Source organism: Lactuca sativa, chromosome 7 (genome assembly GCF_002870075.4).
Source record: "Lactuca sativa cultivar Salinas chromosome 7, Lsat_Salinas_v11, whole genome shotgun sequence".
NCBI lineage: Eukaryota > Viridiplantae > Streptophyta > Magnoliopsida > Asterales > Asteraceae > Lactuca > Lactuca sativa.
Window position 1 is genome coordinate 147,985,812 of NC_056629.2, and position 23,489 is coordinate 148,009,300.

Below are 23,489 nucleotides of genomic sequence, written 5' to 3' on the forward strand. Positions count from 1 at the left end.
AATCTAGGCCAAGATATCACCGATCTATTGTTGAATTGCCATGTGGTAGGTTTTAGTTCACCATTTGTTTTGTTTCCTGCTCATTTCAAGTCTCAGTTATGATCGATCATATCCCAAAAATTCAACATACATTCCTTAATTACCAATTGTGCAAAATAATTTGAATTCTATTTTTTAGCAAAATTTAGGAATCCTGATACATTTCAAGTTTAAAATTTGATCGGCTTCATATATACATTAAATCGCTCTAGATGACAGACATACAATTCCATATTCAACACAGATAGGGTTTCACACCAAAAAAACTCCAATCCTATTTCACGATTTGAATCTTTCTATGTCTATCGATCGACTTCGCTCCCTAAATGTGAAAGAACCCTAAGTCACCACCTACATCCGCTCCCCTGCTCCACCATGATCATTGTCACAACTACTATTTCATCTTCATCACCATTCACTATAACCACCACTACTTACACCACCATAGAACAACTATAACATAAATTTTTCTGAGTGAATCACCAAATGATGTAACAGGACCAAAGATGTAGTTTTTGGGCAAAAACCTATGCCACGACATGGGTCATGGGTTGCCACGTCGTGGCAATAGCTATGTAAGAGTGCATAAATACTGTGTCCTAGACAGGATAGGTTGATGGTCACGACGTGGCAGCTGCCTGAAGGCTTAACCGCAATTTCAGGATTCGTGCCCTTATTTAAGGGAAGTGAGTGCTAGGGTTTACACACCCTCAGCCTCCATCACATCCCTTTCACCATCCATGAAGCCGTAGCCATCATTTTGAACTTGTGAGATCTTTGTCATGATTTTAGCCCTTGAAGAAGGAGATGGTGTACTTGCTTGTTGGAATAGTGTATCACTCCAGATCTTGCATCTGCTACGTCTTGTGAAGCTTAGGAAGGTATAAAGCTTCCACCTTTTTGGTTTTCTCTCCATATATCTAGAATTTATGGCATTTCTTAGCTCATTTTCGAGTTTGGATTAGTTAGATATGTTAAAGTTTGCAAGTTTATAGCTCACCTTGGTCCCTTGGTCTTTATATCTTTTGGGTCTGAAGTTTGTTTGTGTAATGATCTTTAAGCATCAGATTTTTGTCTTATTTCTCCGTTTTGACCTAGTTTGAGATATAGACTTGCATTGGACATGCATGTCTGAAAAGTTTCAATTTTTATGTTGGAATAGGAGAAAGAAAGCCTTCTGGAAAGTATCAATGGGTGGCTTGAAGGATTCATAGCTTAACCCATTAGGCAGTGAAAACCTAGTTTCTACGACGTATCAGTCTTCTCACCATGACGTGACGACTAGTGGTTGCCCGATTGTTTTGTCGAGAAGCAGTCATGGCATGGCTGTCGATTGGGGCTAACTTTAATCATTGACTTTTGACCATGGTTGACTTTTGGTAAATTTAAGGGTTTTAAGGGTGTAGACGAGAATGTACTTCCTTATTGTTATTAGGTGTCTTGAAGTACCAGTATGTACTGTGTGAGAGTTGTGTCGTCTACCTTCTATCTACGAGGTGAGTCTTTTCACTATATCTGCACGTGTGATAGTGTATACATGCTGACAAGCGGTTCTTATTTGTTAATTGTTGTTATATGTGAATTGAGTGGCTAATAACTCCTGGACTACTGTGAATCCAAGGGACTGTTGATTGTCCCCCAGATTTTTGATAACCTAGTGTGACATCCCCAAAATCACGGCAAAAAAAGACCGTTTTAATTTATGCTTTTAAAATAATTTCAGAGTAAATCCGTTGATTTAAAAGAGTTGCGGAATTTGTTCCCAAAACAAAATATGAAAACATAAAGTTTATCAAAACACTTCATCAAGAGATGCATTTTCATTATATAACAATATTCGGGATGTTATGTTCTGATAAACAGACCAAAAGCATAAACAACAAAAGATAGACCATACAAAAGTTACATATAACAACTGGTCTAATATCAAAAGATCTTGACAAGTCATCCAACTTATTCTCTCGCGCCACTACCTGTAATACAACAAAACTGAGTGGGTTAGGCTTGGGAGCCTGGTGAGTGTAGCACCTGGCTCTTGGTACGTATTCTGTTACTTAATCTTCATTTATTTTTTGCATTTTTTGCCTTGGACTCGGTGAGTCGAAGGACCGACTCGCCGAGTAGAAGCGGGATGAGGCACGGAGTTTAAGCTGCGGACTCGGCGAGTAGGGTCCCGGACTCGGCGAGTAGCCGCTGTTTGGACAAAAACCCTAATCCAGGGGTTTGCACCCTATTTAAACGACCTTATACAACCTCCTTTCCCCCTTTATGCTCCCAAACGCTTCTCATAGCAAACCCTAGCCGTTTTTGAGTAAATCCAAGGCTTTTGAGTGATTCTTGTGAGTTTTTGAGGAAGAGCATAGGAGGATCAAGAGGAGACTGAAGGATTCGAGTTTGGTTCACCATTTGCAGTCTTTAGAAGGTATAAAGTCTGAACCTTGCTCATTTATTTGTTAGATCCCTCTTTGGGTTGATTTAAGGCTTTTATAAGCCATTTTTGTTGGCCAACCATGTTTGCAAACATGGTTGGGGGTTTGAGCTTCTGGTCATGTCATTATTGGAGTCACAAGTCAGATTTGGGATGATTTTGCACTCAAGGAAGGCCCCATGCAACAAAAGAACTATTTTAGAGCCTTTTAAGCTCAAAAGTGCCATGCATGCACGCAAAGTTTGTAACTTTACGTGCTAGATCAAGTTTAGGGGCCTGGATCTATCCTTTGGTTAAGTGTTGTACATCAGAAATCGAAGTTTTAGGAGGGGATGTGGCCGACTCGGCGAGTCCATTCCTGGACTCGGCGAGTCCATTCCTGGACTCGGCGAGTCCATTCCTGGACTCGGCGAGTCCAAGGGTTTTGGTCCCGTATCAATGAGGGTCATAAGGACCAGATAAGTGTGGATGGGTTGTAGGGAGTCTCGGGGAGTGACCCAACATTTTGGGCTAAGCAAATTGTTCTGGAAACTCATGGCACCCGACGAGTGCATGAACGGACTCGGCGAGTCGAAGACAATCTTCATAGAACTCGGCGAGTTGTTCATCAACTCGGCGAGTCGAGGACAAAACGTGTTCATAGGAAGAAGAGTAACTCGACGATTTGTTCATACAACTCGGCGAGTCAAGGCAGGACATGAGTATCAGTTGATGATGAACTCGACAAGTTGCTCATACAACTCGGGTAGTCGGATGAGGATTCAATCGGTGTTCATTTAGAAGGAAAACTCATTGAGTCATCGCCTAACGCGACGAGTAGAGACGAGTATGAGGTCTAATGGTAGGATAGAGACTCGGCGAGTTGGCGAGCCAACTCGACGAGTTAGGGCAGCTAGAAGTTGACTTTGAGTTTGACTTGGTCAAGGGAAATTATCTTGGTCTGGTAGGCATTGGTTATGAGTTATATCTGCATGATATGTTACATGATAGGGATCGTTTCCCTGATAGTGGTCCTTAGGACCAAGGGGTAGGTCAGTACCCGGATATGTATGGTTGTGTGCTTATATCTTGCTATTATATGCTAGTGGTAGGGGGTGGAATAGTCCCCAGTTACCGGTTGAAATATACTGATGACGATTACCGGTTGAAAGATACCAATGGCAATTACCGATTGAAAGATATCGATGATGGTTACCAGTTGAAAGATACCGATGGTATTGTATGGTATGCGGTATGATGGGGGAACTCACTAAGCTTTGTGCTTACGGTTTCAGTTTTTGGTTTCAGGTACCTCTTCATCTAAGAGGAAGGAGCCGGCGGCGTAGCATGGCATCACACACACATTTGATTTTCCACACGGTGTTTTCTGGGATTGTACTCTGATATGTTATTTGCTTATGTTGTGGGTTCGAAACATGATACTTGATTTTATGAGATGACGTGTTGATTCAATATTTTCTAGTGAATGTTTTATGAGCAACTTAATTAAAAATGAAGTTTTTGGACTTGAATTTTGGGACGTTACAAGTTGATATCAGAGCCCTGGTTTGAGGGATTCGGACAAGCCCTCGGGGGGGGGGGGGTGTCTGGACTCAAACTAAGGGGCTAAAATATTTTTACAAGGTATGTGATGCATGCGACCAGCTGGGCTCAAGTAAGTTTTCCCCAAGATACCCATACATGTTATGTTATGCTATATGGATTTGATTCAGAATTGCATGCTAGAATAGGACTAAGGATCTAGGAAGATGCCTTGTGTGCCTAATATATGATTCTGATAATTGCATGCTAGTTAGGGCTATGGATCTTGGAGGATGCCTTATATGCCTATTGTATGAGATGTATGCTAGGACTGTTTAGTCAGCAGTAGGATGGCCTATATAGGTTATGCCTGATTTGGTTACTCGATGCACGAATGCTGCTTGCTTTGTGCTATGGGGTTATGGCTATTTTCGACTAACTAAGGAGCGGATATGTAACAGTACCTGCAAGTTGGTTAGGTGGAAATGGTAGGGCTCCTGGTGCAGCTGATGGCGGAGGATAGGTCGGAGAGTGCCCTAGGGAAGCCTAGGATGAGGTTAGTGGAAGGGCATCGGTAAAGGGACTCGGTGAAGTCGAAGCAATCCTTGAGGAAAGCACGGGTAGATGTGGAAGGTAGTATGGGCCTGTACTACTGAAAGTAGAGGACCCGTACTCGAACCAAGGAGGGCTTAGATGAAACCGGGAACCTTGGAGAGTGTGTTAGATCTTTTGAGTATATGTATGATCCTGACTTTTATGCGTGTGTTTTCAGTATGGTGACCACACGACTTGGAGCAGGAGGTTCCGGATTAGGATCAAGATCAGGCCCGGGTTCGGGATCCGAGCAGGTTGATGACGGGCTACACGAGTTCATTGCGTCTGAGATCACGAGAGGCATCCTTGAGTCAACCCCTATCATCTTCGGGTCGATCAAGGAGGGGATTGTTGAGCTGATGGAGGATCGTCTCCGATCATTCAGGAGTGATATGGCGTTTAGCCAGGTGGGTACGCGCACACTGTCCTTTAAGGACTTTCGTGAAAGTGGTGCGCCGGATTTCAGTGAGGTGAAAGACCCCATTGCTGCTAGGAGATGGATCGCAGACATTGAGTCTGTGCAGCTGATGAGCTTCTGCCCAGAGGGGTCGAAGGTGAGATATGCATCAGGATGCTTGCGAGACAGGGCTAGAGATTGGTGGGAGTCTGTTGGTGACTAATTGGGAGCCTCAGCTGTTGAGGCTATGACTTGGTCGGACTTTGTGACCAGATTCGGGGCATATTTTGCGCCAGCTGTGGAGCTTCAGCGGCTAGCCAGGGAGTTTTTGGATATGAGGAAGACTACAGAGAGTGTGGCGGAGATCACCGCCAAGTTCCGGGAGAGGGCATTGCTGGTGCCCCAGTATGCAGGTGATCAGGATATGAGGAGGATCCGCTACCATGACATGCTACGAGCTGACATTCGGGAGCATGTTAGTTTTTCAGCTTGCCCTACCTTGGATTCCATGATCGTAAGGGCCAGGGAGAGGGAGATTGATCTGGAGCACGTCCAGAAGAGGAAGGCAGTGGAGGGGTTGACGACCGGGGTGTCAGGGAAGAAGCCCAAGGGATCTGATGGTAGGCCGAAAGGCCTGGCAGGACGGGACCGCTGTGGGAAATGCGGTCGGTCACATGAGGGAGCTTGTCGCACTGGGTCGGGTTCGGGCTGCTATAAGTGTGGCAAGGTGGGGCATTTTGGCAGGGATTGTACTGCCCCCGCCCCTGCGGTACAGATGACATACCTGATTTGCTTCTATTGCAATCAGAGGGGCTACAAAAGGGCCAATTGCCCGAGATTGACAACAGCGTCAGCAGCAGTTCCAGCAGCGGCACCTATCTCAGCGACGGTGCGGGTTACAGATGGTCAGAAGGTCAAGACAGAGGCTCCAGTGGTGCGGAGCCGAGCATTTCAGCTGACAGCCGAGGAGGCATGCACTGCACCTGATGTGGTGACATGTATGATTCTTTCCCTCTGATCTTTTTTTGTTGTGATTGTGTTATTAATTTGTGCTCTATTTAGGATCGTTCCATGTGAACGACATCCCAGTCATGATGTTGTTTGACTCGGGCGCTACCCGATCATTTGTGTCTCTTGCGCTTAGCAAGAGATTTTCCGAGTCTTCGGGCATGTTGGATTTCCCTCTAGAGGTAGAGATTGCAGACGACCGTTCGGTGCGGACATCGACGGTATTTCGAGATTGTGTGCTGAGGATATTTGAGGAGCGCTACTTGGTAGACTTGGTTCCCATTCCATTGCATGGGATCAAGGTGATTATAGGCATGGATTGGCTCAGCCTTAATGGGGCAGTGATCGACTGCGCGTAGCAGTTGGTGCGGGTCAGGATCCCAAGTGGGGGAGAGCTGGTGATTCAGGGCGAGAGGCCACAACGAGGACCAGCTTTATGTTCAGCATCAACAACTAGGCATTACCTCCAACATGGTTACGCAGGTTATGTCACATATGTTATGGATACCTGGGAGACGGGTCGGGCGACGGTGGACGATGTACTTGTGGTATGAGAGTTTGTGGACGTATTCCCCGAGGAGTTGCCTGGGATACCTCTAGAACGACAAGTGGAATTCAGGATCGACCTAGTCCTTGGTGCGGCTCCGATAGCCAAGGCACTGTACTGGTTGGCTCCTTCATAGATGCATGAGTTGGCTACACAGCTGCAGGAGCTGTTAGACATGGGTTTCATTAGACCGAGCAGTTCACCCTGGGGAGCCCCGATTCTGTTTGTGAGGAAGAAGGATGGGTCGCATCGGATGTGTATAGATTATCGGGAACTGAACAAGGTAACGGTGAAGAACCACTACCCACTCCCGAGGATTGATGACCTCTTTGACCAGCTTCACGGAGCATCTTGGCTCTCCAAGATTTATTTGCGTTCAGGGTATCATCAGATGAGGGTCAGAGAGGAGGATGTGCAGAAGACTGCGTTTCGGACGCGTTATGGCCACTATGAGTTTGTAGTGATGCCCTTCGAGCTCACCAATGCTCCTGCCACATTCATGGACCTCCTGAACCGCGTATGTAGACCGAAGTTAGACCGGTCTGTGATAGTGTTTATCGAAAATATCTTGGTTTACTCCAAGAGGCGATATCAGCATGTGGAGCATCTGCGGGAGGTTCTGGAGACTTTGAGGAGGGAGAACTTGTATGCTAAGTTCTCCAAGTGTGAGTTCTGGTTACGCGAGGTGCAGTTTCTTGGGCACCTTGTCAACCAGAACGAGATTTCGGTAGATCCGACGAAAGTGGAGGCCGTGATGAGTTGGGAGGTTCTGAGGTCTCCATCTGAGATTCAGAGCTTTCTAGGATTGGCAGGCTACTATCGGAGATTAATTCAGGACTTCTCCAAGATAGCAGTTCCGCTCACCCGGCTGACTAAGAAGTCAGTAGTGTATCGCTAGGGGCCTGAACAGCAGGCCGCATTCGAGGCATTGAGACAGAGATTGTGTGAGGCTCCAAATTTATCCCTGCCATAGGGCATGGAGGATTTTGTTGTGTACTGAGATCCATCCATCGCAGGTTTGGGCGCGTTTTTGATGCAGAGGGGGCATGTTATCGCCTATGCGTCGAGGCAGCTGAAGCCTCATGAGGCGAACTACCTGACACATGATTTAGAGTTGGGGGCTGTTGTTTTTGCCCTCAATATTTGGCATCATTACCTCTATGGGGATCGTTGTACGATTTACACGAACCACAAAAGTTTGAGGTATCTCATGGACCAGCCAAATCTGAATATGAGACAGCGACGGTGGCTTGATGTGGTAAAGGATTATGATTGTGAGATCCTTTACCGTCCGGGGAAGGCCAATGTCATGGACGATGCGCTTCGCCGCAAGGAAGCGCCGATCAGGGATATCTGTCTGAGGATGACAATGGTGACTCTTCTTCTGAAGCGGATTCGGGAGGTTCAGCAGGAGGCTATGAAGGAGGAACATCGGAAGATTGAGTAGATTGTGGGGCAGGTTTCCTCTATCGACTATGATAGCCGAGGGTTATTGAATCTTCACCGTAGGGTGTGGGTCCCTTATCATGGAGGCATGCGCCAGGTCCTGATGGAGGAGGCACACAAATCCCGATTCTCCATTCATCCCGGGGCGACGAAGATGTATAGAGATCTTCGTCTGGGCTATTGGTGGCCCTGCATGAAACGGGATGTGGCATGGTACGTGGAGCGGTGATTGACCTGCAGGAAGGTCAAGGCCGAGCATCAGAGACCACACAACATGATGCAGTCGTTGGATATTCCGCTGTGGAAATGGGAAGACATCACGATGGATTTTATCACCAAGTTTCCCAAGACCGCGCGGGGAGTGGATTCGATCTGGGTCATTGTCGATCGATTGACCAAGAGCGCCCACTTTATCCCGATTCAAGAGAGCATCTCGGCCAAGAAATTGGCCGATATCTATATCAGGGAGGTGGTGGCGCGACACGGAGTGCTAGTTTTGGTGATTTCAGACAGAGATGTGCGGTTTACTTCCAGGTTTTGGAAGAAGTTTCATGACGATATGGGTACTCTTATGGATTTTAGCACTGCTTTTCACCCGTAGACGGATGGCCAGAGCGAGCGGACCATCCAGACTCTGGAGGATATGTTGTGGGCATGCATTTTAGACTTCGAAGGTAGTTGGGATACCTACCTCCCGTTGGCGGAGTTCTCGTATAATAATAGCTATCATGTGAGTATCGACCATCCTCCCTTCGAGATGTTGTATGGGAGGAGGTGTAGGACCCCGATATGCTGGGGCGAGGTTGGCCAGAAGGTAATGGGGAGAACCGAAGTAGTGCTCAAGACGAAAAAAAAAGATTCACCAGGTCCGGAGCAGGCTTCAGACTGCTCAGAGTCCGCAGAAAAGTTATGCCGACAAGCGCCGATCATACCTGGAATTCCAGGTCGAGGATATGGTTCTCCTGAAGGTGTCGCCATGGAAGGGCATCATCCGATTCAGGAAGCGGGGCAAGTTGGGCCCCAGGTACATTAGACCCTTCAGAGTTGTAGCCCGGGTGGGCAAGGTGGCGTACCGGCTGGATCTGCCAGCCGAACTCTGTCAGATCCACAACACCTTCCACGTCTCCGGAAGTGCCTAGTGGGCGATACGGCGGTGTTACCCTTGCAGGACATTCAAGTTGATGGCAGCCTGAATTACATCGAGCGGCCTGTAGCGATCTTTGAACGAAAGTCGAAGGATCTGAGGAACAAAAGGGTAGAACTCGTGAAGGTGTAATGGCAGCACTGGAAGGGGTCGGAGTGGACTTGGGAGCCGGTGGATGAGATGATGGAGCACTACCCCGAGTTGTTTTAGGATCGAGCGGTAGAATTCGAGGACGGAGTCTAAAATAAGTAGGGGAGATTTGTAGCACCTGGCTCTTGGTACGTATTCTATTATTTAATCTTCATTTATTTTTGCATTTTTAGCCTTCGACTCGGCGAGTCGAAGGACTGACTCGACAAGTAGAAGCGGGATGAGGCGCAGAGTTTAAGTTGCGGACTCGGCGAGTAGGGTCCCGGACTAGGCGAGTAGCCACTGTTTGGACAAAAACCCTAATCCAGGGGTTTGCACCCTATTTAAACAACCTTATGCAGCCTCCTTTCCCCCTTATGCTCCCAAACACTTCTCATAGCAAACCCTAGCCGTTTTTTTAGGAAATCCAAGGCTTTTGAGTGATTCTTGTGAGTTTTGACCTCAAGCAAGAAGGAAGAGCATAGAAGGATCAAGAGGAGACTGAAGGATTCGAGTTTGGTTCACCATTTGCAGTCTTCATAAGGTATAAAGTCTGAACCTTGCTCATTCATTTGTTAGATCCCTCTTTGGGGTGATTTAGGGGTTTTATAAGCCATTTTTGGTGGCAAACCATGTTTGCAAACATGGTTGGGGGTTTCAACTTCTGGGTCATGTCATTATTGGAGTCACAAGTCAGATTTGGGATGCTTTTGCACTCAAGGAAGGCCCCATGCAACAAAAGAACTATTTTAGAGCCTTTTAAGCTCAAAAGTCACATGCATGCACGTAAAGTTTGTAACTTTACGTGCTAGATCAAGTTTAGGGGCCTGGATCTATCCTTTGGTTAACTGTTGTACATTACAAATCGAAGTTTTAGGAGGGGATGTGGCCGACTCGGCGGGTCCATTCCTGGACTCGGCGAGTCCAAGGGTTTTGGTCCCATATCAGTGAGGGTCACAAGGACCAGATGAGTGTCGAGGGGTTGTAGGGAGTCCCGGGGAGTGACCCAACATTTTGGGCTAAGCAAATTGTTCTGGAAACTCATGGCACCAGGCGAGTGCATGAACGGACTCGGCAAGTCGAAGACAATCTTCATAGAACTCGGTGAGTTGTTCATCAACTCGGCGAGTCGAGGACAGAACGTGTTCATAGGACGAAGAGTAACTCGACGATTTGTTCATACAACTCGGCGAGTCAAGGCAGGACATGAGTATCAGTTGATGATGAACTCAACAAGTTGCTCATACAACTCGGGTAGTCGGATGAGGATTCAGTCGGTGTTCATTTAGAAGGAAAACTCATTGAGTAATCGCCTAACGCGATGAGTAGAGACGGGTATGAGGTCTAATGGTAGGATAGAGACTCGGCGAGTTGGCAAGCCAACTCGGCGAGTCAGGTCAACTAGAAGTTGACTTTGACTTTGACTTGGTCAAGGAGTAAAATGGTCATTTTACCCTAAGAGTAGATGTCAGTTTCTGACTAAGTGTTTTGTGGGAATTATAGCCGGAGGATTTCCAGAGCAGCAGTAGCAGCAGTCAGAGGATTTCCACACAGTTCTGCAGCTGCTACGTGGTGAGTTACCTTCCATTAGGGGTGGGTCTAAGGCCACAATGCCGTCCCACCATTGAGGAGTATTTAGAAGTAATTGTCTTTGTGATAAATTATCTTGGTCTGGTATGCGTTGGTTATGAGTTATATATGCATGATATGTTACATGATAGGGATAGTTTCCCTGATAGTGGTCCTTAGGACCAAGGGGTAGGTCAGTACCCTGATATGTATGGTTGTGTGCTTATATCTTGCTATTGTATGCTAGTGGTAGGGGGTGGAATAGTCCCTAGTTACCAGTTGAAAGATACCGATGACGATTACCGGTTGAACGATACCGATGACGATTACCGGTTGAAAGATATCGATGATGGTTACCGGTTGAAAGATACCGATGGTATTGTATGGTATGCGGTATGATGGGGGAACTCACTAAGCTTTGTGCTTACGGTTTCAGTTTTTGGTTTCAGGTACCTCTTCATCTAAGGGGAAGGAGCCGGCGGCGTAGCATGGCATGACACACACATTTGATTTTCCGCACGGTGTTTTCTGGGATTGGACTCTGATATGTTATTTGCTTATGTTGTGGGTTCAAAACATGATACTTGATTTTATGAGATGACGTGTTGATTCAATATTTTCTAGTGAATGTTTTATGAGCAAGTTAATTAAAAATGAAATTTTTGGACTTGAATTTTGGGATGTTATAGTGAGCATATAGGGTATTCAACCCACAATAAATAATTATATTTAATTTCACCAACCAACAATAACCCGATTACCCATTCCTGTTATCCTCACTTTACATCCCTAAAACAACATCTATCTAAAGGGACCTAATCTAGGATTTTTCATCGGGACGGATGTGACAACCTGAAATTTTCATGTGTATAAACTCCGCAGTCAAGCACTTCAAAAATTAGCCAAATTCATCCTAAAACATTTATGGCCGGATTTAAACCCGTTCGAGTATTTTATTTTATATTCGTCAAGCGAACAAAAATAAGGAAGTATAATTTAGAGTTGGTCGTGCTTAACATAAGTCGCGAAACTCCAAAAGTTTAGAGTTACGGACGTAAATCTGGAGTTTACGACCGTGAACCCCAAGAAGTATAAATATGACACTTAGTCATTTTTTTTGCCCATTTTTCACTTCCAAGTCCAAGAACACCAAGAATTCTCTCTCAACTATCATAAAATCTTTCCTTCAAATCCGCCAAAATGTAAGTGTTTTCTCCCTATATTCATTAATATAAGACTTAATCTATTGTTTTTACATGATTTCATCCATGAAATCTTGTCTTTTTCATAGATCTTCAAGTGTTCATCAAGAACACCAAGAACACAAGAACACACACTAGTGTTCTTGGCCAAAATCGATAATTCAAGCTCCTAGATCGTAAGTACACTCCTCCCATCAAGTTAATTGATTAGAATACATGTTAAACCATGGATTGAACACCAAAACCCCCCAAGAATATGTGTTTACGGTTTGGGCACCTCCGAAAACGTAAACACCCCCAAAAGGGTGTTTTGATGCCCTTAACACCTTCTATGGCTTGTATAAGTGACTAGAACTTTGCATGCTTAACCTAGATACACCAAATCACGAAAGGAAGGGGGCAAACATGAGTTTACGGCCGTAAAATCATGTGTTTACTGTCGTAAACTCCCCAAGGAGTGGTTCAAAAACCGTAAACTCCAAAGAAGGGTCATCTTGAGCCCCAATCACTTCCTAAGCCCTTGATTCGAGTCTAGCATAATTCCTTGAGTAGTTTAAGACCTTTGAGCAATCAATGACACCATTCCCATGAGTTTACAGCCATAAACTCATGGGGGAAATGGTCCCAGAACTGTAAACAATCATAAAGACCACCATTTGAGGAGTAAACTCCAATGTGAGGCCATACTCTCTTTATATGCAACCCTTGGTAATCCTAGCACTTGTAGCAAAGTGTTTTCATGCTTTAGGGTGTCCTTACTTGCATAATTAGATGTTAAATGACTAATTGGATACTCAAATGCATCACTACATGTTAAATAGGATTCGCGTGTATGGTCAAGTCCTCACTTGACACTTAGCATCCTATACCATCCGTTCATCCGAATCACCTACGTCAGGTGAGTTCATACCCCTTAGAATAACCTTTTAAATTATTTTAAATGCTTTTATGTGGGGGGGGGGGGGGTGGAATACAAGTTGAACTATAGAGTTTTTATATCAATCGCATGTGATTAATAACTGTATAGAAAAATAGATTTTTGCTTGTTAAACTGCTTTATCCAGCTAAAGGTTTCCAAATCTTGTTTTCAAATCTCGTTAAAGTATGAATATCCCTTTTTAGATTATTAATGATTTTCCAAAGGTTTTCAACGCTTGTTTTATAAACTGTCATCAAGTCATAAATTCTTATTGATAAGTTTCCAAAGGTTTTACCAAAACTTCTTTTATGCTTTTATATTGTTAAATGCATGCATGTATATATATAGTTATATAAGTAGTGTTTAAAGGACTTAGGAAGGCTAGCTCGACCTACCTCTTTTTCCTTGTTTGGATGTGGTTCTAGGTTATTGGTTATCCGTCCGAAGGTCGTTTAATTATTAATTATATATCATGTATACATATATAGTCATAAAAGCTCTCTCAGCTAGTTCATTTCCTTTGGGTAGCAAACGCATCCTTCCATTATTCATATACCAAAAACATTAGTAACTATTATAGGAATAGTTAGGCGATTCTATTTACTCTCTCTCTCTAGTACGAAGTATTACACAAGAGTCAATTCATTCGTGAGTCTATCCCATTATTTTAATACTTTAAATAGAATGTGACGTACTATTTCCCGATACGACGCTTCCTGGCGCCATCGTTGTGTAACCAGAGTCTCCTGGAGGGAGAGCGGACATTATGTGTATAGATCTATACGGGACAGACACTCCCGCATCCTGACTGCTAGCTACAGTCCGAGCCGGTAAAGCCCATGGGTGACATAATGTCACAATGCATCATGTGACCTGGAGGGTCATCAGGTATTCGATCGTCAATCAGCATGGTTAAATACAAGTTCACATTCACCCCTTTTACTCACCCTTTTATTTTAGACCTTGCCAGGCGTATTGTCCATTTGATACCCTCCTGGGGTCTATGTTTTACTCACCTTTAGACTGAGCCATGTGTATTGTCCATTCGATACCCTCCTAGGGTCTATGTTTTACTCACCTTTAGACTGAGCTAGACGTATTGTCCATTCGATACCCTCCTGGAGTCTATGTGTTATTCACCTTTAGACTGAGCCAAGCGTATTGTCCATTCGATACCCTCCTGGAGTCTATGTGTTATTCACCTTTAGACTGAGCCGGGCGTATTGGCCATTTGATACTCTCCTGGAGTCTATGTATTTATTTCCCTTTTTAGACTTTGCAAGGCGTCCCCCCTAAAGTCTAAGATTGTTTACCTTTAAGCTTTGTGAGGCGTCCCGCCTGGAGTCTAGATTTTATTTACTTTTAGCCAGCAGATTTTCTGCTAAGGTAAAATATTATTTTCCCCTATTATTTTTACTTGTGGCTTTTCTCACAATTCCTGTAAAGTAAAAACTATGTTTTGATAATGATAATGCCTTTTGTGGGAAATTACTCCTTAAACATAAAACAGTCGAGTCTTGGTAGAAGACTGCTTTTAATAGAGATACTCCTTGGTTTAAACATAAAACAATTGGGTCTTGGTAGAAGACTACTTTTATTTAGAGAATATAGGACTTTCTGGAAAGAATTCTAACACTCTGTAGATTTTAAACCACCATCTTTCATGAGTTTATTTTGAAGAAAAACATGTATTTACACCAATGTCATTAAATACTTATGTACTCACCAACATTTAAAAATGATGATACTCGCTTTCAAAATAACATGTATTCTCAGGTCATCGGTAGCCAGGTACACTCCGAGAGCTTTTGCGAAGTCAGCCTAGTACCAAGCTGCAGCTTATGTTATTTTCTATATCTACTTTGATGTTATTGCTAAATGTAACCTATGTAAAGTTATTACTATTAATGCAATGGTTTTTATACTTTGATTACTATATTGCATATGTTGTGATACTTGACATGACGTCCTCCACCCCAGAACTTTTCTGCCGTTCTTGGTTTTAGGGAGTGACAACGGACATCACTGCAAGGGGTTTCCTCAACAATAGATGTCCTAAAGGCCACCATGAGGGGGATAGAGTACACCGGTGAACACATTGTTCACAACACGTACAGGTTATGAACCTGCCAGCGTTCCACTGGACTGTCTAGAAAGAGTCTGTGGTCGTCATCCATACTCTGCTAGATGACTAGATCAACAACAACATTGAGGCCTCTCATCAGTTTATCACACGACAACTATCTACCCAAGTTCTACCCTACATTGTGGTGATAACAATATACATATGCATACATATGCAACTTAAAATCTGATAAGATATTCATTTAATACTCATTCCAAATATACAAATTCATTCCAAGTAACAGATAATATATATCTATATACACGTAGCACGTATTCACTAGGAGATACTTTATATCTATGTGTTAGAAGAAAAGGAATATACACTCACTTGATCAGAAGATGATCGGACAGCACTACGGCTTTAAAAGTAGTATTTCTTCGGTGAAACAGGAAGATCTTCAAACACCGGGCTTTTCGCAGGCAGAGCTTCGGTTCAGAAACTCTTTTCTTCTCGGGATCTTCTGGCTTCGGGACATGCTTTGGGTCTCGGGATGATACCGGGGCTTCGAGGGTATAATATAGGGCTCAGAGAGAGTATCGGGAGTGAGAGAGTGATAAAATAGCAAACTACATCGGCTGCCCTTTGATTTCTATTTATTGGGCTGATTTTCTGGATTCACGTCGTGAATCTCAAGTATTTACGTCGTGAGTTCAGTCGTCATCAGTTGCGTCGTCGCAACTTGTGTCTGTCAGGCTCCAGAAGGCGTCAGAAGTTAGTTCACGTCGTGTCAGGCTCCAGAAGGTGTCAGAAATTAGTTCACGTCGTGAACTCTGACACAACTTTGGGGTTCACGCCCCGAACTTCAGAAGTTCATAACTTTCGCATACAAGCTCCATTTTCGACGTTCTTTATATCCACGCGTAGGTGAGATTATGATCTGCAACTCTCCTTTAGACTCTGTTGGCTAATTTTGAATTTAATTTTAATATATTATTTTTAGTAGGCCGGGACAGGAAAACTTCGTTCGAAATTCAAAACTCTTTCATCTGAACTCCATTTTCTTCTGTCTTTTTATCTTTGGACTACTATCGACGAGATCTTCAATTCTCGTTTACATTCTTCTGGCTAAATATCATTTGATCTCATTCTCGAGATTTGGGCTGCACACTGCTAAGTCGAAACTTGGAAAAATCAGAACTTCCTCATATAAAGTCACATTTTGACATTCTTCTTATGTGCGCTCTCAGTTTAACATATTCTACGACTTTCATTTAGATCACTACGGATAGATATCGCTCTATCTTAAATTCGTATTTTACGTCATTCAACGTCGTGCCGGTTCTGTCGCAAAACTTCGACATGTCATAACTTCTTCGTTATAACTCGGATTTCAGCATTCATTATATATCCGGAAACCTCGTCACGACCACTACCACATCCTTCATATATATCGGGATTATCTAACATTTCATTTTGACGCTTATTTTTATCCTTAATTTATTTACGTCACACAATTAAGCACAAAACACATAATACTCAAATATTACATCTTTATTATTTCAAGATGGGTTACAAAGGTTAACCTAGACTGTTACATCATCATTAATGACAATCCCAAAAACATAGGCATTACAATTCTCTCGACCATAGAAAGATTCCGTCCCTGGAATCACAAATCAACAAAAAAAAATGTGAATAGCGAGTCATCGTGTCACTCTCCGTTTCCCAGGTGAGATTTGGCCCATTCGTATGTTTCCAATGGACAAGCACTAACTCGACCATCTTGCGTTGTAACTTCTAAGTCTTTCGGTTAACGATTGCGTCTGGTTCTTCAATCAATGTCTTGTTCTCATCAATTCTCAACTCCAAAAGTGGAATCATGTCGGGAACTTCTCATGTCGGGAACTTCCCCCGTGAACTTCCTCAGATAACACACATGAAAACTGTTATGAATTCCACTCAGCTCTTCTGGTATTTCAAGCTTGTAAGCTTGATTCCCAACCCTCTGAAGAACTTTAAACGGTCTAATAAACCTTGGACTTAACTTTCCCCTTTTACCAAATCTTATAAGTCCCTTCCACGGCGAGACTTTAAGTAAAACCGAATCTCCAACTTCAAAAGTCATCGGTCTTCGTTTCTAGTCAACATAGCTCTTTTGACGATCTTGAGCTGCTAACATTTGCTCCCTAATTATTTTCAACTTTTCTGCAGTCTGATGGACTATCTCCAGTCCCATAAACTGCTTTTCCCCAGCCTCAAGCCAACAAGACAATGTACGACATTTTTGTCCGTACATAGCTTGATAAGGTGCCATCTTTATGCTCGATTGGAAACTATTATTGTAGGAAAATTATACCAAAGGTAAATGTTCATCCCAATTACCTAGGAATTCCATGGTACATGCTCTCAACATATCTTCAAGTGTTTGTATCATTCGTTCGCTCTGACCATCGGTCTATGGATGGTATGTTGTACTTAAACACAACTTGGTACCCATTTCCTCTTGTAGAGTTTTCCAAAATCTTCAGGTGAAACGGCTGTCACGATCCGATACAATCGTTAACGGAACACCGTGAAGCCTCATAATTTCCGTCACGTAAGAATTCGTAAGCTTATCCATAGACCATTTCTCATTGGCTGCTATGAAATGCGCACTCTTAGTGAATCGATCTACGACCACCCAAATAATGTCGTGACCGTTCTTTGTTCTGGGCAGTTTAGTGACAAAATCCATAGCAATGTCCTCCCATTTACCCATAGGCACATGCAAAGGTTCTAAACTCCCGTATGGTTTCTGATGTTATGACTTTACCCTTGTACAAGTCACACACTCGGCCACATACTTCGCAATGTCGAGCTTCATCGTCGGCCACCAGTAATAGGGTTTCAGGTCCCTATACATTTTAGTCACTACTAGAAAAACAGCCTTTTACGACGCTCATTGCACGTCGTAAAAGGCTCAGACGACGCACGAATGTGCATCAAGGAAGGCCCTGTCATAAAGAGAGACGACAAGCATTTATGACGCTCATTTACGACGCACAATTACGACGCGCGTTTATGACACGCAATGCGTATCAAGGAAGGCCCTATCATAAAGGAAGATGACACGCATTCATGTGTCGTAACCCTACGACGCGCGTGTTAATGACACGCAATGCGTATCAAGAAATCCCCTATCAAGAAAGGCGATGTCATAAATGAAGATGACACACATTTTTGCGTATCATAATTTTAAATGTTTAAAAAAAATTATTTATAGATTTACTGATTTTCAAATTAAATTTGTATTTAATGTCTCATAATAGAAAATAAATATCATATACAAAAAAATACAATCTATTGCATAAATTTTAATGTCATACAAATAAAATACCATAAATAACAAAGATAATTCATTTCACTAATATGTCAAATACAAATAATTATTCCAATAGTGAGTAAATGTTATATAAAAAATGAACTCAAAAGAAGCAGAATATACAATTGCATTATCTAGCTTACTATATGCCGACAACTCTCCGTGTGTTTGCTTTTTGCTTGAGTCTCATTTCCTCCAAAACTTCTAGATACAGTGGCTTGCTTCTTCCTCATTACTGTAAGCAGAACCGAATTACATTTGATGCTAATGTAATTAATTATGTTGCAAAGGATAAGGGTGGGGCTACTAGAACGACTTATTTATATGCAGCTAGAGCATAAGTATCTTTATGAATCTTAACTAACATGAGAACAAAAGGCTTATGGATGTTAATACAGAATAGTACAGGGGCACAACCGTAAATAAACAATTAAATACTACATGTGGGTTTGATGTTAGAACAAGGTTGCAAATGCAGCTGTAAACATGCATGAATTATAAACATCATGTAATAAAACTAATTGTATTTTACTCTAAATTCAACAAAACATTACAACTATTCATTTTTTAAAGTCTCAAATCTTTAATCTTGTAATTCATTCCACTTCCATTTGTAGTATGATGAATCTGAACACAAAAGTGAAATGGCAATGAATTCTTTAGAGAGATAATACTCACTATTATGAACGTTGGGCTACTAACCAATCGGTATACAAGGGCATAATTGTAATTTTCTATATATTTGTAAATTTATGTTTCTGATACATAATACTTTGTTTCTTTTTTTCACAATAACAGTCGAGGCAAAAAGCACTTGTGGATTTACTTCATATGCAAACAGTTTATGTAAGTTAGAATTCCAATATTTTTTGGTAATATTATATTAAAAACTAAAAAGTCTTTTTTTTTTTGTATTTTATTAGGTTTATTGACATTTGGTAAAATTGCAGCTTGCAAAACTTAGTGAGAGGCAATGCCAATCCACGACACAGTTGAAATTTATTCTAGAAGCTTGGTTGCAGGTATATGCTTACTTATATTTAAATTTTAATATATATTTTTTATTCTAAATGATGGTTTTCTATTGAAGATAGTTGAATGTAGGAGTGTGTTAAAATGGACATATGCGTATGGGTATTAGGTTGGGATAAATTAGTAAAATTTAACTGTGTGTATATGATAGAAATGTAGCCTTAGAACAAGTAGAACAATTACAATATTATCCTCTAGGGAACAAATAGACTTACCACTTCAGATGCATTAGGAGTGAATTCAATAAAAGATCCAACAGCCCTGTAATTTCACTTTCTGTCCACCATAAATCCTTAAAAAGCTTTAAAAAATCAACATCTAATACGTTTATAATGAAATACTATAATACTCCAATCAAAAACAAAAAGGAACAAAGATATACTTTCGTTTATCATGAAGCTCGTCTCTTTTTGACTTATGCTTATTGAAACCTTTGCAATAACTAGATATTCGAGCTTCTAAAGCATTCATCTCCTTTTGACGATTTTGGACATGTTCTTCTTGTGCTTCCATATCTCTCTCAAGTTTACTGATTTCATCATTCAGTAGATTCTCTTATAATATAACAAAAGGAAACCATTTTATAGTTAAGATCTCACAAACATTATTTCCATTCATTTATATGTATATATGAATGTAATGATTACCTGTTTCAAGCTTATAGATATTGGAATCAAGAAATGATCATCTCTAAGATGACTAACAACATGAACCATTGAACAACGATAACATTTTACATATTAGAGCACTTGGATGAAAGTATCACTTAATAACAAAAGTAAGAAAAAGTTACCATCTTGTGTAAGATCCTCAAATATTTGTATGAATTCAGTCTTGAGATGAGAAGGTTCCGTAGTAGCAGCAAATTTCCCCAAATTTGTAGCAGCAGATCTTCTAACCATTGGCATATCATCTTGAGACAACTGACTATATACAAACCTCAAATATAAGTCTTCTTATCATTTCATAATGAAGTAATGCCTATAAAACCAACATACAATAAAAGGAACACTAAAAGCAACAAAAACCCTATTCTGCAAATATCTAAGATTAACAATAACTTACCTTCACTAGAACCATAAAGCACTTCAGGTGCAGAAAGCCGAGGTATTGCCATATATGACATGTAAACAGACCTTGAACCATGCATCAGTGCGGCTTTATTCTTGGACACAAAGCTTGTCATCTTGTCATTCAACCGTACACTAGCCTGACAATGTATGATTTATCAAAAAAAAAATCCGAATGCATCTGGTAAGAACTAGAAGAAAGAAGCCCGTGAGTCATACATCTGCTATATGTGAATGGTGAAGGTCTAGCCATACAAGATCATGATCTTCTAGAAGGAACTCTTTCTTTTTTAGAAGGTCGCCTGTTTTGCTTGCAACCTAAGTAGTATAGTTACTTGATTTATAATAGCAAAATAAAGGTATAAAAAAAACACTCGATGAACAATCCATGGCTAGAAACAGAGACTAACCTCATGAACATATTTATTCCCATCCATGTTAGGCATTGCATATATATGTAAGAGTTAAAATTATATGTAAGAGTTAAAATTTAAAAGAAAACCAAGTTAGGGATTGCATATTAAGAGTTAAAATTATATATTGCAATCTGAAACACGCTCAGGGTAGCTTAAAGTCATAGCCCTTTGATAGGAACTCCAACCTAGAATAATAAATACTCCCATAAAAAAGAAAAAAGAAAAATGTGGAAGCAAGTGAGTGAGAGTGAGTGACCTCTATAATCTTTAGATTAGGTTTAGGGGAGATAACTGTCCTTCCAGTATACTCAAGACGCTTCCCAGATAAGTTTTTCTGAATACACCCTTGCTTGCCTTTTTGGCGTTGAACAAGGCTAGTAATTCGTTTGTCTTTCTGCTGAGATGAATCTGATACATGGACATCACTGTTTACATATTGTGCAACACTAAGTTGGAGATTATCCCATAAAACACCCTACAACAACATCCTCATATGGAACATCTGAATTAGTAGTCTAGCTAATTTGCTTCAACACTTCACAACATGGTATCAATAGATAAATAAATAAAAGAGAAAAGAGATTATTTAAGAGGGATAATAAGATTAAATAGAAATAGAAAAACAAAACAGTACCAAGCTTTTGTTATGGACACTTGCTCCTGATAACGTCTCATGAACAGATGCATTGGCTCTTATATTTGAAGCTCATTTCCATGGCTACCCAACCAAACACCAACACAATTGGAAACATCCGACAGAAAGAAGCAAGAATATACTTTGACAGTTCATGTAGGCCTAAAACCCTGCAATTGCAAGTCCCTTGATAACAAAAAGATCCAGCTACCTCAATTGCCTTTTTCTTTGCCTTTTAATTCATAACCATAACCAATCATTCTTGATTGGTAATCCTTCAAATCGTGTTTTTCGGCATGAGAGAGAGAGAGAGAGGTCAGATGGCCATTCTTTTCTGACTACCAGGCAATGTTCCAAAAAGATCAGAAGGGACTCCCCATTCTTTTCTGGCTTTATTACCCTCATCACTCAGCAAGGTAAATGGGAGTCTGTATTTCTTTGCAAATGCCTACGACAATAATAACAAACTTATGTTACTTCATTAGACATTAAAAAAAGAATAACAATGGATATACATGTGTATGGGTGTACTAATTGATATGTGTACACATCTACCAAGCTTAAAATTGCAACATTAGAGATTGATTCTTCTTATTATTACCTTGTGTGATTCTGCATCATCACCACTAATCCTGATAACCTGGGCTCCTGCTTTCTTGAATTTTTTATAAGAGTCTCTGAATCCACATGCCTAAAGATTGCATAACAAATCTTGTTTATCTACTCATATACTTTCTAGACGAGAATCAACAATAATTTTTCCAAAGATGTTTAAACATCCAACATTAGCAGATGTAAGCTTCGAAAAGATCATGTCTTTAAGGATAACGACATGAGAAAATGTGATTGGAACCTGTTTAGTGCACCTAGGGGTTTCATCAGTAGGGTAGAAATAGACCACAAGAGGCTTGCCTTTGAATTTCGAGAGGCTCACAGTTTTACCGTCTTGATCTTTAAGTGTGAACGATGGGGGAATAGACCCTTTGTTTACCTGCAATTGCATACACGGAGACACAGAGGTGTGTGATATTGAAGTAGACATATGATCGAGAAATCAATGAAATGTACCTTAGCAGAAACAATGGGAGAGGAGCTCTATCCCACAGTGAAGAAGGCGTGTGACCAAACTATCAGCATCGATGAATCCTAATTTTGAAAATAACAAACCATTAAATTAGAAACCCCAACGAATTGCAGAAACCCTAACAAATTGCAGAGGAATCTAAAAAAACAGTACCTTGGCGACGTCGAGGGGGTTAACTATGATGGCGGACAAAAACGCTGCCCCGACGGCTGATAACGACCTTTCCAATAAACCCATATTGACATTCGAAGGAGAAGCCATCGAATTCGTTTGAATTGACGAAGAATTTTGAAATTTAATCTCACTTGATGATGATGATGATGATGATGCCTCTGCACTCATCAACGCTGACAACCGCTGCCTCGGTGACGAGCTCGCTGTTCCTGAATTATTACTTTCAATCATACATACGGAGATGGTATATAATTGTTAAACACCGTTGAATTTAATTGGTTTACGAAGGTTGCAGGAACTCCTCCATGCCAAGTCCTTGTGCTTCTGGACTAGGGTTTGTAAATGAGAAGTCGTGTTCCCCTTATTTGCTAAACGGATGAAGAAAAAGGACCATGGCTAGAAGCACAACTGGACTAGGGTTTGTAAATGTGAGGAGTCGTTGTAGATGGAGTAGGGTAGAGGGGAAGACGAGTTCTGTTACCAATTTTATGTTGAGATTATTGTGTCTAATCGTCGCCATAAAGATACGATCGAGAGAGAATGGTCTTCAATTTCTGGAAGGAAGCGAGGGTGTTACAGAGAGGGGGGATCAGAATCGTGGGAGATATAAGGAGAGAGTGAGCGGTCTTCGATCCGATCGAGGGAGAATCGTTACCATAAAGATACGATCGAGAGAATGGTCTTCATGTTTCTGGTGGTGGCGGCTG

General features: G+C 41.6%; 1 protein-coding gene across 1 annotated transcript; it reads right to left on the reverse strand.

Moving 5' to 3' along the window:
• Positions 1 to 20,598: 20,598 nt before the first annotated feature.
• LOC128127343 (peroxiredoxin Q, chloroplastic-like) lies at positions 20,599 to 23,013 on the reverse strand. Its single transcript, XM_052765809.1, has 5 exons — positions 22,762 to 23,013; positions 22,378 to 22,515; positions 22,126 to 22,215; positions 21,858 to 21,972; positions 20,599 to 20,645 (listed from the first exon to the last, which is right to left on the reverse strand). The coding sequence occupies exons 1-5, from the start codon at positions 23,011 to 23,013 to the stop codon at positions 20,599 to 20,601; spliced, it is 642 nt and encodes a 213-aa protein (XP_052621769.1).
• Between the last annotated feature and the right edge of the window lie 476 nt (positions 23,014 to 23,489).

Coding starts and splice junctions, on each gene's coding strand:
- LOC128127343 (XM_052765809.1), bottom strand. CDS start 23,013: ATGATTGAAAGTAATAATTCAGGAACAGCGAGCTCGTCACCGAGGCAG. Junction 21,973..22,125: donor ATGATGCAGAATCACACAAG/GTAATAATAAGA, acceptor TTATTGTCGTAG/GCATTTGCAAAGAAATACAG. Junction 20,646..21,857: donor AACATTGCCTGGTAGTCAGA/AAAGAATGGCCA, acceptor AGATGCATTCGG/ATTTTTTTTTTGATAAATCA.